At 31.4% G+C, this 20,252-nt stretch overlaps 4 protein-coding genes across 4 annotated transcripts; all 4 read left to right on the forward strand.

Annotated features, from left to right (window-relative positions):
• The first annotated feature begins 818 nt into the window (after positions 1–818).
• Positions 819–3,404, forward strand: LOC103483868 (exopolygalacturonase-like). Its single transcript, XM_008440687.3, has 5 exons — positions 819–1,608; positions 1,683–1,997; positions 2,215–2,504; positions 2,598–2,826; positions 2,932–3,404. Exons 1-5 carry the CDS (start codon positions 1,402–1,404, stop codon positions 3,163–3,165), a joined length of 1,275 nt encoding a protein of 424 aa, XP_008438909.1. The 5' UTR covers positions 819–1,401; the 3' UTR covers positions 3,166–3,404.
• A 2,329-nt stretch (positions 3,405–5,733) lies between these two features.
• Positions 5,734–8,810, forward strand: LOC103484202 (exopolygalacturonase-like). Its single transcript, XM_051086584.1, has 5 exons — positions 5,734–5,923; positions 6,767–7,081; positions 7,232–7,521; positions 7,627–7,855; positions 8,562–8,810. Exons 2-5 carry the CDS (start codon positions 6,773–6,775, stop codon positions 8,808–8,810), a joined length of 1,077 nt encoding a protein of 358 aa, XP_050942541.1. The 5' UTR covers positions 5,734–5,923; positions 6,767–6,772.
• Positions 8,811–9,700: 890 nt separating this feature from the next.
• On the forward strand, positions 9,701–12,236 carry LOC103483867 (uncharacterized). The gene is made up of 2 exons (XM_008440686.3): positions 9,701–11,259; positions 11,796–12,236. The coding sequence occupies exons 1-2, from the start codon at positions 9,937–9,939 to the stop codon at positions 11,967–11,969; spliced, it is 1,497 nt and encodes a 498-aa protein (XP_008438908.1). The 5' UTR covers positions 9,701–9,936; the 3' UTR covers positions 11,970–12,236.
• A 5,618-nt stretch (positions 12,237–17,854) lies between these two features.
• Positions 17,855–19,445, forward strand: LOC103483869 (ethylene-responsive transcription factor RAP2-3). The gene is made up of 2 exons (XM_008440688.3): positions 17,855–18,127; positions 18,640–19,445. The coding sequence occupies exons 1-2, from the start codon at positions 17,929–17,931 to the stop codon at positions 19,125–19,127; spliced, it is 687 nt and encodes a 228-aa protein (XP_008438910.1). The 5' UTR covers positions 17,855–17,928; the 3' UTR covers positions 19,128–19,445.
• Positions 19,446–20,252: the final 807 nt, after the last annotated feature.

Genomic DNA, 20,252 nt, shown 5'->3' on the forward strand with positions numbered 1-20,252 from the left:
TTTTTTAGAATACGTTAACTCGAAAAATTCATCCACTATATGTACATATTATAATATCAACCTTATTTAAAATTCTTTTGAAAAGAAATTCTCCCACAAATATGTTCACTAAATTATTTTATTAATATTTTAAAAAAAACTAAAAATATACCATTATTTTTATTTATTATTTCGAATATTATGGTTGGATTATATCTCTTTAAGAGAGACGATAATGATAAACTTTATTATGTAAAAAAAATGGAACGTCTTGTCTAAACCAACTGACAATGCTAATAATAAAACTCGTTCATTCTATAATATATAAAATGTGTTTGTATTGTAATGTAATTTAAAATTTATGTTTGGATGAAACGTTTTGGGTTCAATCTGTAATATATGAAACTCATTCTGTTCTGACAGTTTTCAATTCAACTCTCTTTCTTACTATTCTCTCATAACTTTTAACTTTTAAATTTCATTTTTATTTCATCTTCGACTATTCACGGTTTTCAAACACTTATTTGATTCTCAATAATCTCAATTACATTCTAATAGTAAGTTAATATTTCTAATAACGTCTAAATACCAAAACTAACATTTGGGTATCGTGGTTTGCACTCTTCTTTATTAATTAGGACCCAAATTTGAGCCTTCCATAAAACTACAATATATTTAATTATTGTAGTAGTAAGTTAATATTTCTACTACTTTTTTAAAAATTACAATATTGATTTTTAAAAAATCCACATTTTCGCTCTTCGCTTTAACCAAAATTTTAAACAAATAGACAAAAATAGCATAAACTATATAATTCGCTAAAAAAAAAAATTGAATTAGATTAGGTGTAAATAATTTCAATAACCTAACTCATAAACAAATAACCATAGTTTAGTTTACAAATAAACTTAACTATATATATATATATATATATATTAAGGGGATATAAATTAATGTGAAATAAAATAGTTATTTGTTATTTGGTGAGGCGAGTTCTTCTCTGAACCCACACAATATCAACAAAATAAATGTCTGTAAAAGAACCAATCTTTTTATAGAAGAGTTGGTAGAGAAAAACTTGCCTTGTTCTTCACTAAAACACAATTTGTTTATCCCCCAAATTTGAAGGAATTCCACTCATTTTAGGCCTTTTTTTCCCCAAACTTCAACTAACAAAATCACCCATTGCCACCAATTTTAATTTAATTCTATACACATTCTTTGTGCTTTCAATTCTCTTTCTCCCCTTTAAAAGAGCCTATAAATTCACCAAACCACATAAATCCACACTCCATCATTTCTCATTTTTAATTCCTTGGCCTCCCCTTGGAGGCTTTGTTTCTAATTCCTCTAAATAAACCGACCCTATTAATTACTTACTTTGTTTTTCTTTTCATCTTTATTTTTCTTTTACAAGCTTCAATGAGTTCTTTTTTCAAACAAGTCATTCTTCTTACCTTGCTATTAGTAGCATTGGTTGCTGTCGACGCCAAGCTGCTTCCCGGGCCGATCTTGCCGGACCCCTTTCGAAATGTTAATTTAGGGAAGGACATTAAACATAGAAAGGAAACAGTGTTTAATGTGTTGAGTTTTGGTGCCAAACCTGATGGCAAAACAGACAACACTGAGGTGATTGATTATTAAAGAATGTTTTTGCTGTTGTTGTTTATATGAAGTAATGAATTCTTTTGTTGTGTTTGTAGAGTTTTATGAAGACATGGGTGGCAGCATGTCACTCCAAGGGAGCTGCGAGAGTTGTTATTCCTAGTGGCACTTTTTTGATCAATCAAGTTGCATTTGCTGGGCCATGTGCTTCTACAAGTCCTATCGTCGTTCAAATTGACGCGACGTTGAAAGGAGGCATCGACATTAGCAATTACTTCTCGGATGAATGGATATTGTTTGAGAAGATCAATGGTTTGATTGTCACTGGCAGAGGTACTTTAGATGGACAAGGTAGTGCTGTTTGGGAATACAATGATTGTGGTATGAATCCTAATTGCCAGAAACTCCCTGTTGTAAGTAGTTACCCTTTGATCACATCAATGATTTTTCGAGTGGCTTTCTTTTCTTTTGCCACAATATGATTGTCTCTTAACAACGGTTGGATGTGAATTTGAAGTTACTTTAACAGTTTGTGTCTTTTACATCCAACGGTATAAAACTGATAGTCACATTATGGTGCAGCTTCCAACTTCGAGTTCACCTTCTTTTTTCCTTCTCATTTGTTCCTAGAATTTAAAACTCAGTGGCATCACACATGGGCTTGTGAAAGGCATTAGTTCCGTCAACAGCAAAGGGTTTCACATGTTCATCACAAACTGTGAGAATGTTAGGCTAAGAAAACTGCACATAACAGCTCCAGAAACCAGTCCAAACACTGATGGCATACATGTCAGCCGCTCGAACAATGTCAAAATATCGAGATCTGTCATTGCCACTGGTGACGATTGCATCTCTCTTGGTCGAGGATCGATGAATATCGCCATCAACAAAATCACCTGCGGTCCGGGACACGGTATCAGGTAACTCCCACATCTCAAAAACTTGTTCAGCTATGCAAAATGCTTCTGCTTTCTGCTTTTGCCCTGTTTAATTTATGGTGTCTACTATGGCAGTGTCGGTAGCCTCGGAAAGTACCAAAACGAGGAGGACGTACGCGGTATTATCGTCAAGAACTGCACATTAGTAAAAACGGACAATGGACTTAGAATCAAAACATGGCCAGATTCACCCCCAAGTGCTGCATCAGGCATACTATTCCAAGACATCAATATGATCGATGTCAAGAATCCCATCCTCATAGACCAAGAATACAGCTGCTCAAAAACCAATTGCCAAAAGCCGGTTCGTTTTTGTTTTTCGTCTTCAATTTCTCAGTATATTTCCCAACTACTTATTATGTACTAACTACCGTAACGTTGTTGTTTAACTGGTTACTGATCAACACAGCCATCACGAGTGAAAATCAGTGATGTTCATTACATAAATGTGAAAGGATCATCAATCTCTCCAGTAGCAGTTCAACTGAAGTGCAGTAAGCAATTCCCTTGTCAAAACATCGAGATGTTTAATATCAATTTGAAATATACTGGCCCTCCAAATAAAGAATTGCCATTTATTGCTCAATGTAGCAATGCAAAAGTAGGCTACAGAGGCCTTCAATTTCCACCTCCTTGCAAATGATCCATCCATCATCTTCAAGCTGCAGCTGAAGTTCGATTGTTTTTGTTTTTGTTTTTTTTTTTTTTTTGATAATTCTTTTCTTCTTTTTTTGGGGTCCTGTTTATGTCTCGATGAAGCTTAATCTGTAACATGGCAAGATAGATAAAGCATGTTACAATTGTTTGATGCTTCTCAATCTTAATTTAATGCAAAAAAAAAAAAAAAAAAAAAAAAAAATTTGAAAATCAGTTCTTTTTTAAGTATACTGTTGTTTCTTATAGTGGATAATCTGCGGAAGCAACAGTTGTATTTACGTTATTTTTATTGTTATATTGTCGTCATTACTTTCATCTTAAACACAAATATAAAAGAATATAATGTAATTTATGTGTTTATTTCTCATTTATAGTACACTATTAACTTTATTGATATGCCATCAACTTTAGTCTAATTTAAATTCAACATAGTTTATTGGGTAAAAATATATTTTAAAATGTAATTCTAGAATCGTTAAACAAATAAAAAATGTTAATGCATTATCAAAAAGTTTTTCGTTTACAAACAAAATCTTAAATAAGAAATCGTCAAAAGACATATACAATTTTTTTTTTGGACAAAATGCAAAATTCACTTTTAAGTACAGTGGTAAAAACAATTATACTATTGAACTATCAATTTAATTAAGAGTCCTAGTTTGGATTGTTTAGAAAAATAATATTTTTTTAAGAATATATTTTCTAAAAAATATTTTTTATAAAATAAATTTAAAATTTAACCAGTGTTTGGTTTAACTTATTTATAAATCTTTACATGTAAAATTGTATTTGGTTTGTTCTATACTAACAATGTTTATACTTAAGTCAAATTAAGGACTATTAAACATTATGAACTAATTTCATAGAGAAATACATACATTTTGAATATTTTTTTCAAAAGTATATTTTAAAATTAATCGCACGTTATGAAATTATTCACTTGAAACTAAACATTAATTTCATTTTTATGTATTATTTTTTTTTTTTTACGATTCAATTTTAGGAGCACAAATATTTTAATATATAAATACATAATCATAAAAAAAATATAGTTGATTTACAACAACAAAATATAAATAAGATAAATAATTTTTTGAGACAATATAATATCAACTAGACTAAAAGATGTGCAATTCAATCACGTTATTCATTCATCTTCATTTTCATGAACTGAACGATCATATTTCTTTATTAACGTCCTCATGATTTTTTTCATAGATGTTAACGCGAAGTAGATTTGGTTGAGAGATGAACATTAACAAATCCCTATATTTAAATGTATATGAACACATATTGAAAAAAAACATTCAAAGTATTTAAAAATTAAACATTTCAAAAATCAATCCAAACACATTCTATATCTTCTAACTTGTACAAATGTTTGTAGAACTTCCAAACGTAATGTACATGATTGTAGATGTTATAATAATCGTTTACGCTTGAAGGTTCGGTTTTATCAAGTAGGAGTTCAATTTCTCTTATGGATATCAATGGCTGGGAAAATTTGTTGCAATTTCCCCTTTTATATCGATTTTTGAAATTTTTAATTAAAAAGGATTATGACAATTTTTGTGACACTAATTTAGGACTATGATTAACCATCATTTAATATAAATAATTAATTCTTAAGTATTTCTCTTGTATATAAAAAATTAAAAAAAAATATATTTGGAAAAAAGAGGAAGTTTTTATTTATTTATTTATTTATTTAAAATTTATGACAAATTCTCAATATTTTCAAATTTTCACATTCATTGCAACGGCTAAATCATTAGAGCGAAAATCGAGCTTTTTCTTTATAGGTATTTTCTTCTTACGAGAAATTCATGTGTCTCTATCTACTGCATGCCTTTATGGTATAATAAAAATTAAAAGAATCATACTAGACATTTTGATTTTTTAATCCAAAAGAAGAAGAAAAAAATCAACAACTTGTAAAAATGAAAACAGTTGGATATTTCTCAACAAAGTTATATTCCTTTCCAACACTTTAAAAGCATTGTATCGCAGTAAGATTAGATGATAAAAATTATGTTTCTCAAAGAGACAATCTTAATAAATTGTCTAAATTGATTTATGTATTACAGTTTAAGAAACTATGTTTATTCAAATGTGAAAAAATGCATTGAAATATAAAATTTGATACGTGTAATTTAGTCTTACAATTATATTTGTAATTGTGTAAGAGTACGTAAATTGGAAGAACCTTAAAAATAAGGGGATTTGAGTGGTAAACCAATGAAACAATGAGTTAAAAATAAATAATAGAGATATTGTAGTGAAAATTATATCTAGAGAAAACGTACGGCACAAAAACTCAATTAAAGAGATTAAAAACGAAGAATTAAATTAAATAGCACCATAATTGAATTAGTTATAAATTATAATAAATTGAGGAAGAAAGAAAAAAGACCTAACTCCAATTAATTAATTAATTAATTAAATCGTACTTACTTCAGTTAAAATAATTAACCCCCAAATTCATCAAATTATAAATTGTCGATCCAAGCCATTTTAGTACAGTCGAGAATTATTTCATTAACATCATGAAGCTTTCATCACTTTTATTATTATTCTCTTTTCTTCTGGCGGCCATTAATTTCTCTGCCGCTGATGGTTTTGATGTAGCTCTTCCGCCTTCGTACCCGACGGAGCCCCCCGTCGGAGATCCTTGGAGTGGATTGCGTGTTTTTGATGTAAGTGATTATGGGGCAGTTGCTGATGGGAAGACAAACGACACCTTGGTAATTCCATTTCCTCTCGGCTCTTTCTTCTTCTTCTTCCTTATTCTTTTTTTATTTTTTATTTTTATTTTTAATTACGTGATTAATTTATGAACAATTTACATTTACCTTTTTGGAAAATACTATTGGAAATATTATAATTTATCTAAGATGGGTGTGATTGTAATTTTTTTTTTTTTTTTGAGAAATTTTTTTATTTAAAATAATATTCATTTAGAAATTAGGAAATATTAGCATTTAAACCCTAATTAAGAGTGGAGAACTTACAATCTTTAAATTAATTGAACCAATATTTATATACTAAAATAAGTTTGACTTTAGAAGTAACATAGAAAATTAATTGTAGGATTGAGGAATAAATTGTACCAAACTAATTAATGGATAAGTCAAAAGTGTCTCAAAAAAACTTGAAATCAAACAAGAAGTTAAAAAGAGAAAGTCTTTGCCCATCAATAAAATAGTCAAACCTAGTTAATAACTATTGGGTAAATGACTAGAAAATTCAGTACTTAAAAGTTGGAATTTAACTAAGAATTAAACCATTGATTGTTAAGAAAAAATAAATAATTATAAGAAATGGAGAGAATTAATTGTAAAAACTAAAAACAAAAATGAAAGGGTTAACAAAAGGAACTACAAAAACGGCAAACAAAGACTATTATATTAATGTAGTTACTTGAGGCCGAAGTTATGTTTATAAATAGATGTACTTAAAGGGAAAAAGAGAGTTAGAAATAAAGCCAATCAACTTGTGATTGAAATATGAATTGAGAATTAATTTTGATTGAATCATACAAGTTATATACAAAAACTAATAATGAAACTATTGAAAGTTTATTATAGGCATTGATGGCGGCGTGGGAAGATGCATGTTATAACGAAGGAGAGTCCATGCTGTTAATACCGGAAGGGAATTACTTGGTTGACCAAATTACACTTTCAGGGCCATGTTTCAGTGACCTCTCTCCCAAAGTCCTCATTTTGGGCACTTTGATTGCCCCCACCAACCTCACCGCCGACGTTTGGATCCACTTCCATTCCCTTCCCCGCCTCTCCCTCACTGCCGGCCACTTATCCACCATCGACGGCCAGGGCGCCCAAACCTGGTCCTCCGGTTCTGCCTGTCGTCGTGCACTGACTTGTCCTATGTTTGCCACCGTAAGTGTGTGTATATATATATATTATATTTGACGAAACTTTAAAAGTCTCTTTTAGTTTAGATATTAAATAGATACAAACTTAAAATTCGGAAGTAGTGAAGTTATAATTTATCTGGAATATCAATCATTTTTTGCGTGTGCGGTGCAGTCTTTGAAGCTAAGCAATGTGTTGAACGGGACAGTGAGTAATATAAACCTAGTGGATAGCAAGGGTTTTCATGTGTCCATTTTTCAGTGTGACAATATTCATTTTTCTGGATTCAATATTACAGCTCCTTGGAATAGTCAAAACACTGATGGCATCCATATCAGCCAATCTACCAATATCAACGTTACAAACTCCAACATCGGTGTTGGTGATGATTGTGTTTCCATTGGACCTGGTAGTGTGAACGTGTCAGTTTCTAATGTTACATGTGGTCCAGGACATGGAATCAGGTATTATATCTAAATTAGAATATCGACCTATATATTGGAAGAGTAGAAGTTTTTAGAATTATTGAAATTTGAAAGTATATATATATATATATTCATGTAATGCAGTATCGGGAGTTTAGGGAAGTACAAAATGGAGAAAGATGTGATAGGAATAAGGGTGGAGAATTGTACCATAAATGGAACTCAAAATGGAGTGAGGGTGAAAACATGGCCAGGAGATCTTGGCAGCAATGCTACCAATTTGACATTTCAAAACATTGTGATGATCAATGTCTCAAATCCCATTATCATAGATCAACAATATTGTCCTAATCATTCTTGTGACACACGAGAGGTAGATAGTTATATGATTTGTATTTATCTCACTACTTTTAAGTACTTCTTATACATATACTCCCAATTAAAGTATGGATTTACTCATGTGCTAAGCTCTTATTATTATTATTATTATTATTATTGAACTTTTATAATATTTTTAAAAGCTATTCCAAGTTGTTTTCTAAAAATAATTTTATCTCTTTTTAATTTGATTAAAAATTCAAATTTATTTTTAGAATAGGTGAAAACTATGATAAATAAATGGGAAGAATACAGACATAAATTTGGTATTTGGTATTGTTAACAAATAAAACCTTAATTTCTAAAATGTTCCTTTGGATAACTTTTCCTAAATGAGCATGTTTAAAGTATCCATTGCAACAACTTATAATCAATTATAGTAACAAATCATTTAAAAATTACAATGATAAGAATGAAATGGAAGTTAAAAATGTTTAAAATTGTGAATTCCTAAAATCCACCTGATAAAAAATTAAAAAATTATTGTAGAAAAAGAATTAAAGAATTTGACAACCGTCAAAATAACTTTCGAAACACTTTAAACAATTTGATTGAAAGAGTTTAAAAAATTAATGACATTTTTTGAAAAACATTTCTAAAAACATTATCAAGAATGTTTTTTTCTTCAAAACTGCTCCGTAAATAATGCTTAGAAAGAAAGATAGATGATTAATGGGTGTTGTTTATTATTTGATGAACAGCCATCAAGTGTGAAGCTGAGTGATATCAACCTAAGAAATATAAGTGGAACTTACAACTCTCAGTTTGCAATTAATCTGAAATGCAGCTCAACGAAGCCATGTGAGAACATTCATCTTTCTTACATTAATCTCACTTCCATTAGTCACCAATCAGATGATGATGAAGATGAAGAAGAAGATGATGATATTGGCAACTTCAATTTCAAGGGTGCTCTAAATTCTTTCACCATTTTTAATTCAACATTTTAGCCTCTTCATCATCGACTCAATTACATTACCCATTAGGGGCTAATTCAATTATTTGCATCTTATAACCCCTCAAACCCAAGTTGAGTTAAATGTTACATTTTCGACTATATTTTGTATTATATCATTGTATTTTCAAAAGTGCTAATTTCAACGTACATACAAAATGTGCATGGAATAAATAATGAGATTATAAGAGTTATATATCCGTCTCATTAGTCTTTCGTTTTTTTGTCTTCTTCCTCTCTAATTTTGTCTAATTTATATTATTTATAATTGATTCTTCAATTAAAATCGGTGTGTTGTGTTAATATTCGAACCATTAATGTTAAACGGATATAACCACTATGATTTTGTTGTGCAATTAGTTTGTTAAATCAACTATCTAAAATAGTCGTTAGATTGAGAAATCGAGTTGAAAATTTTGACGACCCGAGAAATCTAAGGTGTGAAAAACAAAATGAAAAAAAAAAGCATTTAATGGGTATGGTAATTAAACCATTCCCCGTATTTTTTGCATGATAAATTATACTAAAAGTATTCTTTTAAAAAAAAAAGTTAATAATGAATATCGAAGAAATTAAAAGTTATACAAAAAATAGCAAAAAGAAATAAATAATAAAAAAGACAAAGACAAAGTAAGAGTGAAAAACATACAGACGAACAAAGAGAGAGAAATGAATGATACATTTAATTGAAAATGACAAAAATAAAATATTATTGATACCTGAAAGAAAGTTTTCTCATCTCATTAGTCTAAAATCAAACCGAAGTAATAAATATTTCAATTAAGTAAATTTCGAACAAAATTTATATGCTTTTTAATAAAATAAAAAGAAATAATAAAATATTATTTTAGTTTATTTACCTAAAAAAAAAAAAGAAAAAGGAATCGATGAACTAAATATTGACCGGCAGGGAGTCAAGGTCGGTGAAGCTTGAAAGCACCAGAGAGAGCTCAGATTCACGAGAGTCTCTTTGGAGCAACCCTGCTTTGCGCTGCCGTCCTCGGATCTTCCATCCTCCTCTCCTCTTCTGGTTTAGGTACGTTTTTTGAAAAAGGGTAGATCCCTTTTTAATTTTTTTGTTTGATTCTTTACCTGGGGATTTCAATTCAATTCAACAAGCCATGAATTCTAATTTCGGGAAGAATTTTGAGTTTGATCTGGGGCTCGGATCTTCTCGCTCCAAATCACTCAACGATCAGAAAAACAAAACCCAATCCTATTCATCCTACACTTCCTCTGCTTCCTCCTACTCTTCCACCCCCACCAGGCCGGCCTGGCAGCCTAACAAGCCCTCATGGACGCATCAGCCCGCGATGAATCAGGCTGCTCGTCCTAACTTGTCTAATTCCCCCGCTTCCATGGTTGGTGATATATTTGGGAAGACCTGGGGTTCCACGGCGACTTCCGGTTCCACGGCGGGTATTGGAATTGTTGAAAAGAATCCGAATCTGTTCGGCGATTTGGTCGGTTCTGCCTTGGGATCGGGTAAGAGCAATTCGAATACTCCATTGAAGAATGTGGGTCCGGCTTCGGTGTCATCCGGTGCCGCATTGAATAGAAATTCGTTTTCGATGGGAAATATGAACGATTCCTTGCCTAAATCCAGTAGTAATCCGAGTAAAAATAGTGGAAATTGGAGTTTTGATAATCTTAGCAATTACAATAACGGGAAAAGTAATCAGAGTAATACCACCAATATCAAGACTCCCAATCTCGGAGGTCCAAGCATGAGTTCAACCATCGGCGGTGGTAAGACGAGCTCTACCAAAGATCCCTTTGGTTCTTTAGTTGACTTTGGATCTAAATCATCTGGGAATCTGAATTCAACCACTAAGAATCAAAATATCAAATCAAGCGAGGACTCATTTGGGGATTTCCAGAATGCTCCTAATCCAAGCACTACAACATTTCCTTCAAGCAGATCAAACACAAATGGAGTTGATTTCAAGGGATCAAGTTTTAATTCTGGCATAAACATGGGTGATTTTGGAATGCCTACAATGGATTTTCATTCCAAGGTTCAAGATACTGTTCAGACCACAGCCAGTGATCCACTTGATATGTTGTTTAGCTCATCCAAAGCCCCAGCTGAAGGGCCTTCCTTGGCATCTGACACACCTGGAGCATCGCAATCATTGGATGCCGATGATTGGGGATTGGATTCGGACTTTGGGGGAGGTGGCCATGACGTGGGTGGTTCAACAACTGAGATTGAAGGACTTCCACCACCTCCTGCGGGGGTGACAGCTTCTTCAGCAAAGAACAAGGGAGTCGATGTCTACAGGCAGGGGCAATACGCCGATGCTATTAAGTGGCTTTCTTGGGCTGTCATTCTTTTTGAGAAAACTGGTAACAATGCTGCCATAGTTGAAGTTTTGTCGACACGAGCTTCGTGCTACAAAGAAGTTGGGGAATATAAGAAAGCTGTAGTTGATTGTACAAAGGTAAATAATTGAAATTCTCTTATAATTAAATATTTGCTAATGCACCCTTTGTCTCACTCCTCTAAGGTCCAGGTTCTTTATTAGCTTTGAAATCTATTAACTTGCGAACTATGTTTGTATCAAGAAACCCTGAATTCATGGTCCAAATAATAGTAACATTAGGTGGGAGGAAGTTTGGACTAGTCCTTTGTTTGCTTGCAGCAATCATGACTTGGTTCTTGTAAAAGAGGGAAAAGGTAACAGGTTTTTCTTTGGTGGGTCTCGGTATTCATTGGAGTTAGCACCATGTTGTGACTCAAGTTTTCACTTTTGTAGACATTGTTTGATAGAGGAAGGGGAAAAAACTAACTTGGTAGCTGACTGGAGTAGTTAACGAGCAACTCTTAGATTATTGGTGTCCATTGTTTGGTTTTTCCTTTAGATAAAATTACTCTACCTAGTCTCATGTCTTCTATCATTCCACCCACCCCCCAGAGAGGGAAATATTTGCAAGTGTAGAGCACTTGTAGGAAGCCTTATCCTACTGTGCTGTGCAGGTATTGGATCAGGACGATGCAAATGTGACTGTTCTCGTTCAGCGTGCACTTCTATATGAAAGTATGGAGAAATACAAACTTGGAGCCGAAGACCTGAGGGCTGTCCTGAAGGTCGATCCAGGTAACAGAGTTGCGAGAAGCACAATTCACCGGTTGACTAAGATGGCAGGGTAAAGGTTCTTATCACAATTTTGGCTGATGAAGTTTCTTGAATATAGAATCACACTGGTTCCTCTCATGCTATCTAAATTTGGTGGTGTAATGACTCCATTTTTCGATTACATGGTTTGGTTTTGTATGTGTGCCCCCGTCCCTTGTGATGCTTTTAAAATACATTACGTACTTGTATTGTTTATGACACAAAAGAAAAAATCTGTGCTCTAGTTGATTGTTCTTGTACGATGGCCATGAAATTCAATATATTCAATTGCTTTTCGTGTCCTTTTTGCTGTTGTGTGAATTGGGCTGCTTTAGATAGCTGTTACCATCGGATAAAAAGTGAGTTATGTTAGAAATGATAACATGTTCATATTTTAACACAAAATTTTGGGATTCTTTGACTGATTGAGCTTTAGCAGGAGTTGGATACTATTTGGTTAATACAGTTTATGATGCTAATTGGGAGATTTGATCTTGGTGGTTGGTAGCTTGGTGGTCATTGGAGGTCTTCAATCAACAAGAACTATTGAGGATCTAAAATCTGAAACAAAGACTTGTATCAACTGTAAGATCAAATGTCCCAAACAAGGTTGTAAACTACATTAACCCATCAAATAGTCAGGTTTTCTTTTCATGTATATTGGGATATATAAGATGGCTAGTGGCTTTATGTTCTTATTTTAAACAAAGGCATCAGCCATCTTATTTATTCAAGAGCAAAGAGAAAAAAAAAGGTGAGGAGAGTGGATTCTTCTTTAGTCTATTCCTGCCAAGGTTCTCCTTTGATAGAAGGAATATTATTGTTTCTTTTGATTCAAGTGAAGGATATTTCACTCGAACTTATGCACCAAATTGAAAAAATAGAAGAGGCATTTTTTGAGATAGAGGTGGAAACTAAGGACTTGGTTGGGACATCAAATTGTGTTTCTTATTTTCTTTTTTATGTTAGTTGAAAAAATTGAGAAATTTTTCTCTTGGCTGTCTATTTCTATAGTACAACTATTTTAGATTTTTTTTTTTTTTTTTTTTTGTCATCAAGGAGTCTATTGTTCAGGATTGGTGTTGTTATGTAATTGATACATAGATCTAAATTTTAAAAAAAGTTCCTCAACAACTTATGTGATCTATTAAAAAAGTTCGAATTTGATATTTGAAATCTCATAAATGGTAATAGATCTTTTACTAATATATAGTTGTCGTAGTTCTCGTTCATGCTTAATTGATAACAACACTCTGGGTTGAAAGGCATCATTGGAAACAGTAAATTGGAATTTGTAGCTTCTAGCCTTCGCATAAGCAATGAAAGGACTTTGATTAAAGCTCTACTGAAGGACTTAGGCATTGATCAATAGAAAGTGAAAATATTTTGTGAGAATCAAAGTACAGTCTACCTCTCAAAGAATCAGCAATTTAACAATCTAACAAAACATATCAGACATCAAATATCATTTTGTTCGAGAATAAATAAAGAATGGAGAAATTGAAGTGCTGAGATCCTTCTTTTGTGTTTTATAAAAATTTAAAGAGAAAAAGAAAAGACATAGAGAGGGGATGTGAGAGAGATGGAGAGGCAGAGAAGATGAGATGAGAGAAATATTGGTCACACGACTATTGTCCGATCTAATATCACAATGGACGTTTTTACTTTTGGTAGAAGTAGAACCAATACAAATCGTAACCCAGAGTACGGATGGAGGCATCTTCACACACTACCTTTTGAAATTCAAATCGTTTGCAAAGGTTCTTACTCGAATGTAGACATCTATTGGTTCGTAAAAGAAAAAAGATAAAAGAGAAAAGATAATGTGTTATACATGCTCTTGAAATTGAAACTTTACAAGTTGAATTGAACGTTGTGTTGTAAGTTGATTTTTGGGGTGAGGCTTGGTGACATACATTGACTTAATGGTATCATCTATGCAACTTCTTAGTTAACTGGCCATCAGAAGCTTGGAAGAAGATGGAGAAAGATTCATGGACTTTAGAGAATTTATGATTAATGAAATCCTTCATTATTGAAAATGCTCCTTAAGCTCATTAAAACGAGTTAAAATAATGTATGTTCTAACTTGTTTAAAAATAACAATAGTAATTATTTATTGTTCTTTTATTCTAATAAGTTTTCGTAACTATTTAAGATTCCATCAACGTCTTGAAACATTTTTAAATATAGTATGATAAACCAAAATATTTACAAAATATATCACAATTCCATATTTTATTAATAACATACACGTGGTTGAAATAAAGAACAAGAAAGATAATAGAGAAAAAGAGAGTTGAGAATGTGAAAATTTATTACAATGACACAAAATTGTTTGACTTCATTTAAATTACAAGAACGTTCTCTCAAATAATACTATTTACATTTAATCCTATATATTCTCAAACTACTTAATACGAAAGAGAGTTTAACTTGAGTTATGGAGCTTTAGTTTGAAAGTAAAAAGAAAAAAAAACACTAGTTATTAGTTCAAATACTTTATTATCAATTTTTTATATGTTAAAATCAATATATCTTATATGTTCGTAAAATAGTTCAATTAACATCTAGTATATATTAATGAATAACGACAACAAAGTTTCTAGTTCGAATCTTTTTTATTCTTTATTGTACTGCAAAAAGATATCCATAAAATTTGAACTTCCAATACCAATATCGAACATAAAATTTTTATTCCTAATTGCATTTTATTTTTAATTTTCTAAAACAAAAGAAATCTAGGTAAGGGAGAAACTACTAAGGCAAAAGATTAATCCCTTTCATGGAAGATTTTAGGGATATTAATTTCTCAAGGTCAAATCAACCATTACATTAATAAAATCAATCAAGACAAATAAATATATATTTATATTTATAATTATAAATTTCTATTTTTCTAACGACACGTCTTATCATGCATCTCAAATTAATCAAGTTTTTCTTTTGTTTTTATATATCGCCGATTAGATTTCTGCATTAGTTACATCATATTAACATTTTTCAAATATAACCTTAACATCACGCAATACTGCAATATTAATAAATACTTCAATGAAAACATAAAGTGACATACGCAGATAAATGTTTAGTTGAACATATATCATCAATTCGTACGAAAATAAACTGTAATTTCGACCTCAAACTTGTAGAAATCTTTTTGGAAATTGAGAGACTAAAACTACAAATATCGAAAAGAAAATCATGGGAGTTGAAAAGCATAAAGTATTAAGAAAAGAAGGCTGGAAATGAAAGAAAGGGTTTGTGGTAAAGTAGTAATTAGGGACCAAAAATAGGGGAAATTTGGGGGTTATCCTTTGCATCATAGCATTTAAATTTACGTTATAATTAATCAACTATCAATTAAAGTGTTACCCCTTACTTACTTCGAAATAAACAAATAAATTTGTTCCTTAAATAGAACGTTACCCTTAATTACGGAATAAAGTGAAAACTGGACAATTGTTCGGCCCATGGGCTCCGGCCCAAATACATCCCAATGAAGGGCAAATAATCCCTTTTAATACTTTCATAATAAATAAATAAATAAAAATTGCTCTCTCAACTTTAGCTTTAACTTTAAATTCGAATTAAGTTTTCAAAAAATTTAACCTTAAACGTTAAATATATTGTAGTATTATCGTCCTCCATATTTAAAAAAAAAAAAAAAATGTTGTAAATACAAAAAAAATTGAAGTTGAAGAGTGAATCGAGAATAATGTCAATTACTAATAAACTAAATTCAATTCAATCCATTTTGAAAAGTTATTTAGTAGTTAATTTGTATATTGATCTAAAGGTGAACATCATTTGATTGGAGTCGGTTTTTCGACCAAACTGCTACTGAATCAACCATGGTTAGTATAATAAAAGTTCAAACCGACTCTAATCATGAAAGAGTACAATTAGACCGGTTCGGATCGATTAAAACCTTTGAAATTCTTAAAAAGTGTTGTTGATTTGGATTTTCTCAAACTGGTACCAAATGACTGCTTTCGATTCGGTTGATTTTGGTTGATTGGTTGGATCAGTTTTTTGATCTATCATGCTCACTCTTATATTGGTCGCCCTACAAAACTTAATTTTATTGAATTTAAAGGATAAAATCGCAACACTTATATAGTTTTGGGATCAAAATTGATGAAATTGAAAGGTTGGTTTGTTTTTCTAGCAAAGGTATTTTGCATGAGTGGTGGAATCGAATTATTGACCCATTATGTCAGTTGAGCTATGTTTATCTTGACAATATTCCTTCTTTTTATATTATAATCGGTAGTATACGTACGATGTACTAGAAAAGAGCCAATTACGTATTAATTTTCAAATTATATTATCATATTAAACACTTGTGAAAAAAACTAGCTATTAAGTACTAAAATGGTTTTTCGAGCGAAGTATAAGAAGCAATATTGAAGATCCGATTAACAATTTTTTTCGTACAAATGAAGACTCAAGAACATGAGTCATCGACCCCTTGGTCATAAGTATACATGAATGTCAATTGAGCTATTTTTTTTGTTGTTGTTGACAATAGAATAAATAAAAATTACAAACTCAAAATATGATTGGATGATGATTTTTTACGGGATTTTTATATTGCTCTTTTATAGATGTTTTCATATAAACATAGGGTGCAAACTATATATTTTGGCTTATTGGTTGAATATTTAGATATCTTTTATCAATAGAGTTATGTTTATGATGACACAAAGTTACTCAATTTATGTGAACTTGAAACAAGAAATTGTTTGTTGAAAAGATGACTTCATTGTAAATGTTACGAAGAGAAAATGAGATAGAGAGCAAAGGTAGGCAGGAATTACGGAAAAGGAAGGATGGAGAGAAAGAACAGATGGGAATTAAAGGAAGGAAGAATGATCGTGAATAAAGGATTAAATGAAACGGCGATTACAGAGAGTAATTAAGGACATAACGGCATGAGAAGAACATGAGAGAGAACATGAATTACCAAGAAAATAAAAGTTACTAATAATCGAAGCGAAATTACCAATTTACAATATGGTTTAACTTATTGTCAACTTAGGGATAGTTCAATTACTTAGTATATACCCACATTTATTTTCTAACGGTCAAATAATTTCCATATTTTTATCCAATATTGTTGAATTAAAAATAATAATAAAAGAGGTAATTAATATATGTTCTTCAAACTTCAAGTAATCAATTACTGATTTTCGTTCTTGAAAAAAAGTTTGGATAGGTTTGATGATTCAAAATGAAAATTGTGACAAATAATTCTAAACTTTTTTTTGTCGTCTTTGGTAAATTTACCATCAACTATAGTCGATCTTTTCCTTCTCATCTTTGATAAATAAAAATTACGAAAGATTATTTGATCGAAAAAAGACAAATTGAATCAAATTCCACCAAATTTGAAAAACAAAATTACATGCAATCTGTCTTAGTAAGTAAAATGGAGAAAAAGAAAAAAGTCAGTGACTTTTTTTAGTTCATTAAGAAGTAAAATTGGAAAATCAAAATTTTAAACTACTTGATCATTTTTTGGGTGCCAAAATATTATAATTTTCAATATTTAAGAAATTTGTGTCTTTCCACCTTGATTTTCGATCATTTATTTTAATGACTAAATAAAAATTTAAAATTCAATATTAAAGTTGATAAAAAAAACAATAAAATTTAATTAATAAACACTAATATCGAAAAATGAATATTTAGCATATTTTATGTCAAAGGACAATAATGCTTAATTTTTAATTTAATAAACATAAAAAAAATTAGAAAAAGAAAAAGGGGGAAAAAAACGGACAAAATTTATAAATAAATAAAAGAGAAAAAATCTGATAGCTATTTGTCAGATTGTTGGTAACTTCCTTTTACGTTATAACCGTCATCTCCTCCTTTCTTCTATTATAAATCTCTCTTTCCTTTCACTTTCATTTTCATTCTTCTCTTCACCACACTCCCCCTTTCATTTTCTCAATTTCTTCTCTCTCCCCTTTCACTTCAACCACCATGTGCGGTGGAGCTATCATCTCCGATTACGTCGAACCAAACCCCGTTGTCGTCGACAACCTCCTTTGGCCTGACCTCGACACCACCTTATTCTCCGACCTCCTCGGTCTTGACCTCTCCGGGACCCAAAACTACCTCTTCAACAACACTACTCCATCTGCCAATGTTGTCCACAATATCCCCAAACAACTCTCTCAAGGTACACTACTCTCCTCCCCTCCCCTCCTCTCCCCCTCCTTACTTTCTAAAATCCATATTTCATTTATTTGATTCAACCTCTTAACTTGTAGTGAAAACTATTGTAGATTAACTCAAAAGGCTGAACTACTTAAGTTGAACTTTGTAGGAATTTGAACTATATATATATATATACACACAATATTTTTTAGTTCTACTTTGCATAATGAAAAATTTATACGTCTAGTAGACATAAATCAGTAATATAATTGGAAAAGAAATGACTTTATGAGTTTGAGCCACTGGCCTTCTACTATGTTAAAGCAATGACAAGCTTGATTCTATAATCATATGGTTGACAAATCCATACTTTAGTGAAAATGGGACTCTTTCACATTAATTGAGTAAAAAAAAAAAAAGATAGATAAACTTAATTTTAAAAAACTAAAAAGAGTAGTTCATATGTTTTGTTTTGTGATGAGAAATAATAGTAAAGAAGCAGTAATGGGGTATTATTAATGTTGAATGTTTTAGTGAAAAAAGAGAGAGTAGAAGGGAATGAAGGAGCAACAAGTGAAATGAAGAAGCCTCAGAAGGTTAGAAAAAGCAAATACAGAGGGATCAGGCAGCGCCCATGGGGAAAATGGGCCGCCGAGATTCGAGACCCACAAAAGGGCCTACGTGTTTGGCTCGGCACCTACAACACTGCTGAAGAAGCAGCTCGAGCCTATGACCAAGCCGCCATCAGAATCAGAGGCAAAAAGGCCAAACTCAACTTCCCTCACCCGCCCCCACCACCCTCCTTACCGTTACCCTTACCTCTACCACCCTCACTGCCACAACAACAACAACAACAACTCCCCACCACCTCTGCCACCCCCTTTGACGTCGAACTCAAACACCAAATCTCAACCTTGGAATCATTCCTCGGTCTCGACCCCTCGCCACCGGTTGAACCCACAGCAGACCTTTGGTGGGTTGATGACCTTCTCACATATCAACAACAAAACCTCCAACTCTAACTCCAAATTACACCCCAAAATAAAACAATAATACTTACCTCACCATCTTTACAAGTAAAAATCTCTTACAAGTAAGATTTTTACTAATCATTTAGTAGTAGGTAAGTATTGTTTAGTCGTTCTTTTTTTTTTTTTTCCCCTTAAAATCCCAACTTCTGTTAATATATAAGGAAGAGGTTTAGTTCTTCCTTTTTATAGTTGGGTTTTGGGTCTATATTTTGGTTTAATTATAATATGGTAAGTGTGTTTATCACCTTTGTGTGTTGTGTTGTGTTGTGGATCATATATACAAAAGTTTATATAAATAATGTTTAAGCATTTTGGGTATGTTTTTGTTAAGTTTAAAGTCGTGTTGTCGTTATTAGCGTTAGATTTTGAAAAGGATTTGATAATGGCCCAAAAGCAAAAACAAATAGATTATATATATAATCCAATTAATTAACAATGATTGGGAATTATGTGTATGAACAATTAAATATTAGTAATGTTTAATGATGTTAATGCAAGTGGGGGATGGATTATTAATTTGGTTCATGAACCTCACCACCATTACATCACACCTAGGAGTTGCTTCAGGATTTAATTAATTAATTAATTAACCTAATCTTTTTGCCTCACTTAATTAAAAGGAGATTACGATTAGAAAATTCATGAATAAAATGACAAATTCTCTTAGCTGTGTTCCCCTTATGAATAATGTCAAACCATAAATAGTGATTTATTGACAATTTTTAGAATATTTTCTGAGTTAGGTTTTGATTCAAGATCTCTCTTGATAATATTTTGGAGTTTGAGATTTGATTGTTGGATTTTTAGATTTAAGAATTAAATTCTCACACACACAAAAAGAAAAAAAAAACAAAAACAAAAAGAACATACTTTTATTCATATAATTTAATTTTGATTGATTCAATTTAATTATCGGAATATCAACCTTAATCATACCAATTCAATGAATTATGGTATACTTTATATTTTTAATTCATTTATGCCTTTGCTTATTCAACTTTTTCTTATTGTTTAAAACTTTTTCAAAAATAGAAAAATTTGGTAAACTATTTACCATCTCTTATAGAATAAAATTATTAAAAGATAAAATTTATTATATATATTTAATTTTTTTAT

The sequence above is a fragment of the Cucumis melo genome, chromosome 6, assembly GCF_025177605.1.
Source record: "Cucumis melo cultivar AY chromosome 6, USDA_Cmelo_AY_1.0, whole genome shotgun sequence".
In the NCBI taxonomy this organism is placed as follows: domain Eukaryota; kingdom Viridiplantae; phylum Streptophyta; class Magnoliopsida; order Cucurbitales; family Cucurbitaceae; genus Cucumis; species Cucumis melo.

What these genes read in the sequence shown, in the direction of transcription:
- LOC103483867 (XM_008440686.3), top strand. Translation starts at nt 9,937, where the DNA reads ATGAATTCTAATTTCGGGAAGAATTTTGAGTTTGATCTGGGGCTCGGA. An exon ending in CTGTAGTTGATTGTACAAAG is followed by an intron (nt 11,260 to 11,795) that starts GTAAATAATTGA and finishes TGTGCTGTGCAG; the next exon opens with GTATTGGATCAGGACGATGC.
- LOC103484202 (XM_051086584.1), top strand. Translation starts at nt 6,773, where the DNA reads ATGGCGGCGTGGGAAGATGCATGTTATAACGAAGGAGAGTCCATGCTG. An exon ending in GGTCCAGGACATGGAATCAG is followed by an intron (nt 7,522 to 7,626) that starts GTATTATATCTA and finishes CATGTAATGCAG; the next exon opens with TATCGGGAGTTTAGGGAAGT. An exon ending in ATTCTTGTGACACACGAGAG is followed by an intron (nt 7,856 to 8,561) that starts GTAGATAGTTAT and finishes TTTGATGAACAG; the next exon opens with CCATCAAGTGTGAAGCTGAG.
- LOC103483869 (XM_008440688.3), top strand. Translation starts at nt 17,929, where the DNA reads ATGTGCGGTGGAGCTATCATCTCCGATTACGTCGAACCAAACCCCGTT. An exon ending in CCCCAAACAACTCTCTCAAG is followed by an intron (nt 18,128 to 18,639) that starts GTACACTACTCT and finishes TGAATGTTTTAG; the next exon opens with TGAAAAAAGAGAGAGTAGAA.
- LOC103483868 (XM_008440687.3), top strand. Translation starts at nt 1,402, where the DNA reads ATGAGTTCTTTTTTCAAACAAGTCATTCTTCTTACCTTGCTATTAGTA. An exon ending in GCAAAACAGACAACACTGAG is followed by an intron (nt 1,609 to 1,682) that starts GTGATTGATTAT and finishes TTGTGTTTGTAG; the next exon opens with AGTTTTATGAAGACATGGGT. An exon ending in AAACCAATTGCCAAAAGCCG is followed by an intron (nt 2,827 to 2,931) that starts GTTCGTTTTTGT and finishes TGATCAACACAG; the next exon opens with CCATCACGAGTGAAAATCAG.